The sequence below is a fragment of the Sorghum bicolor genome, chromosome 4, assembly GCF_000003195.3.
Source record: "Sorghum bicolor cultivar BTx623 chromosome 4, Sorghum_bicolor_NCBIv3, whole genome shotgun sequence".
Classification (NCBI taxonomy): Eukaryota; Viridiplantae; Streptophyta; class Magnoliopsida; order Poales; family Poaceae; genus Sorghum; species Sorghum bicolor.
In genome coordinates, this window is record NC_012873.2 from 43,920,007 (window position 1) to 43,923,557 (window position 3,551).

General features: G+C 43.6%; 2 protein-coding genes across 2 annotated transcripts; both read left to right on the forward strand.

The window, feature by feature from the left end:
- LOC110434796 lies at positions 283-777 on the forward strand. Its single transcript, XM_021459520.1, has one exon. It carries the CDS (start codon positions 283-285, stop codon positions 775-777), a length of 495 nt encoding a protein of 164 aa, XP_021315195.1.
- Positions 1,992-2,498, forward strand: LOC8084513 (ATP-dependent DNA helicase PIF1). Its single transcript, XM_021459521.1, has one exon. The coding sequence runs from the start codon at positions 1,992-1,994 to the stop codon at positions 2,496-2,498; it is 507 nt and encodes a 168-aa protein (XP_021315196.1).

Here is a 3,551-nt window from a genome sequence, read left to right on the forward strand (position 1 = left end):
TGCACACTTCTTGCTAATAATGGAATGAAAGTACAAGCTCACATGTCCCGAGCAATATGACATGATCATTAGTGCAGAGCTACCAAACAAGAAAAGTACCCTGAGCTATACAAGATGGTCACAAAGCATATGATGCATGGTCCTCGCAGGACGCTTAATCCATCATGTCCGTGCACGATATGCCGTGAGTCATGCAAGAATCATTACCCATGCCCATTCTGTGAGGCAACATCATAGGGAAAGGACTCATACCCCATCTATCGATGACGCAATGATGGTCGCATGCTAAAAGTTCGAGGCCATTACCTGGACAACCAATGGGTCGTGCCTTACAACCCTTGCTTGCTACGTACCTTCAACTGCCAAATAAATGTTGAGGCTTGTGGGAGCATTAGATCAGTAAAGTATCTATTCAAGTACATATACAAGGGACATGATAGGGCATCAGTGGTGATGAGGGAGACCGACAAAGCAGACGAGAAAGGAAACATTGATGAGATCAAACAGTATAGAGACGCCCGGTGGGTGACACCTCCAGAAGCTCTATGGAGGATATATGGCTTTGACTTGAGCAAGAACCATCCACCAGTACAGCAGCTACAGCTTCATCTACCCAACATGCACATGGTGGCATTTCATAAACGGGACAAGGTCGAACGGATCATTAATAGACCAGGTGTAGAGGAGTCAATGTTGACAGCATACTTTGATGCAAACAAGCATAATGAGGAAGCTCGTGAAATCTTATATCGGGACTTTCCAGAGCATTTTACCTAGCAGACCGATGGTAAATTCTTGTAGAAAAGGAAAAACTCTATTTTCCAAATTGGCAGTCATCTCGGCTCATCCTGCTGAGGGAGAACGCTACTTTCTTCGTGTTCTCTTGAACAATGTTGCTGGTGCTACCTCATACGAACACCTCAGGACAGTTGATGGGATGCTACTACCTTCATTTCATAAAGCTACAGAAAGGAGGTGTCTAATCGAAGAAGATAATACCCTGGATGAATTCTAACTGAAGCTATTTTATTCCAGATGCCTTCCTCTCTACGAAGGCTATTTGCAACAATATTGGTATTTTGTGAGCCGCATGATGTGATGGAGTTATGGATAAAACACTATGATGCAATGTTAGAGGACTACAGTCGTAATAATCCATCCCCGGATCTGGTGCAACAGATGGTTTTGATAGATATTAGAAACATGTTACAGTCTATGGGAAGGACATAAGGTCATTTCCTCTTCCAGATATTGATCAGTCATATGATGATGTCAGCCATATTCCTCATGAGATATTTGAGGAAGCTAGCGTCGAGCAGAATCCCAAAGATGTGCTATTATGCGACTCACTCAACGTCGAGCAAAGGTCTGCCTATGATGAGATAATGTCTGCTGTTTGTAGCAAACAAGGCGGGTTGTTCTTTGTGGGTGGACCTAGTGGGACGGGGAAGATAATTTTGTATAGGACACTTATCGCAAAACTACGTAGCCAGGACAAGCTTGTTGTGGCTACAGCTACATCTGGAGTCACAACGACCTTAATGCCAAGTGGGAGGACAACCCACTCGCGTTTCAAGATACCCCTCACTCTGCAAGAGGGTGGTTGTTGTACCTTTACTAAATAGAGTGGTACTGCCAAATTGCTACAACAAGCAGCTCTCATAATTTGGGATGAGGCATCTATGACAAAGAGGCAAAATGTGGAAGCAATAGACAACAACCTACGAGATATAATGGGACGGTCACACCTACCTTTTGGTGGGAAGACTGTTGTCCTTGGTGGTGATTTTAGACAGATCCTCCCTGTTGTGCGGAAAGGATCCAGGGCTCAAATAGTCGGTGCTTCTCTACGAAGGTCATATCTTTGGGAATCCGTACGTCACCTAAAGCTCGTCCGCAACATGAGGGCTTAGAGTGATCCATAGTTTGTAGATTATCTATTGCGCATTGGTGGTGGAACGGAAGAGGTTAATGGAGATAGTAATGTACGTATGCCAGATGAGATCTGTGTTCCATACTCTGGCGATGTAGAGAAAGATCTTCATACGTTGATTGACATCATCTTCCCAGATCTAAATGCAATCATGGCAGATAAAGACTATATCACTACTAGAGTGATTTTATCTACACGTAATGATTGGGTGGACATTGTCAATATGAAAATGATTGATATGTTCCAGGGAGGTGAGACGGTGTATCACAGTTTTGACTCCACGGTAGATGATCCACATAAATACTATTCATCAGAGTTCCTTAATAGTATGATCCCCAACGGCCTACCTCCACATGTCTTGAAGCTAAAGCTCGGGTGTCCTGTCATATTGCTTAGGAATGTTGACCCTGCTAATGGGCTATGCAACGGTACAAGGCTGGTGATGCGAGGGTTCCGAAGAAATACAATTGATGACGAAATCATTGTGGGGCAGCATGCTGGGAAGCGAGTATTCTTTCCTCGAATACCGCTCTGCCCGTCTGATGACGAGATGTTTCCATTCTAGTTTAAGAGGAAGCAGTTTCCTATTAGCTAGGCTGAGCTTTGCTATGACAGTCAACAAGTCACAAGGCCAAACTATCCCAAATGTGGTTGTGTACCTACCCACACTGGTGTTCTCTCATGGACAGTTGTACATTGCAATGTCTAGAGCCACATCAAGAACGAATATTAAGATCCTTGCCCTCCCACCTAATGCATAGGCACAAGAGGAGAAGACCAAAAAAATGGATAAGAAAAATGCTAAAAAGAATGTCGAGGAAATAAACCTAAGAATACATCAAATAAAAAAGATAAGGATACAAAGATCCCAATAACGGATGGAATTTTCACGAAAAATATTACATTTAAGGAGGTCCTAACGCCATAGGCGAGGTAACATTACATTACTAGCTCGTAAATGCATTTTTTTCATTTAATTTTTATTGCACAAATAATATCTCACTAACGTCATATTTGTTTGCATAAATAATATTAGTCACAAGGAGCATGGCGCCGCAGAGGACGCTACTGGCGCTCCCGGATGACATGGTCATCGAAATCGTCGGGTTTGTCGCTGTGACCTCGCCGCACCCAATGGAGGACCTCTGCAGCCTTCGTGCCACGTACATGTCCACAGTCCACTCTACTCTTTCATGAGTCGTATTACTTTTTCAAGTTTAATTTGTCTACTTATATCATACGTGTGTCTTGCAGTTGCCAGACCATGCACGTGGCGTACATGGAGCCAGTGCCGTTGGTGATATGGAGGATGGACGAAATGATGGACCCGATGTCATTGCCGCTACCAGCAGTAAATTGCAAGGGCAGTGGCTGCAGCGTGACGAAAGGATAGACCAGTGGCTGGCTGGCTGCACTGTCTTTTGTAGCGACGACTATAGGATTAGCCATGAGTGCTCCGAGTTCTTGTTGCGAGTCTCTTTATTCCTAAACTAAAGCCTAAATAGTACTTTGTGAAAATGATCGTAAACTTTTCCGCTATCATATAGCATGCCAACCGCATATCACATAAACTAAAACAGTGCTGATCGTGTAAGCCAAATGGAGACTATATTTTAGT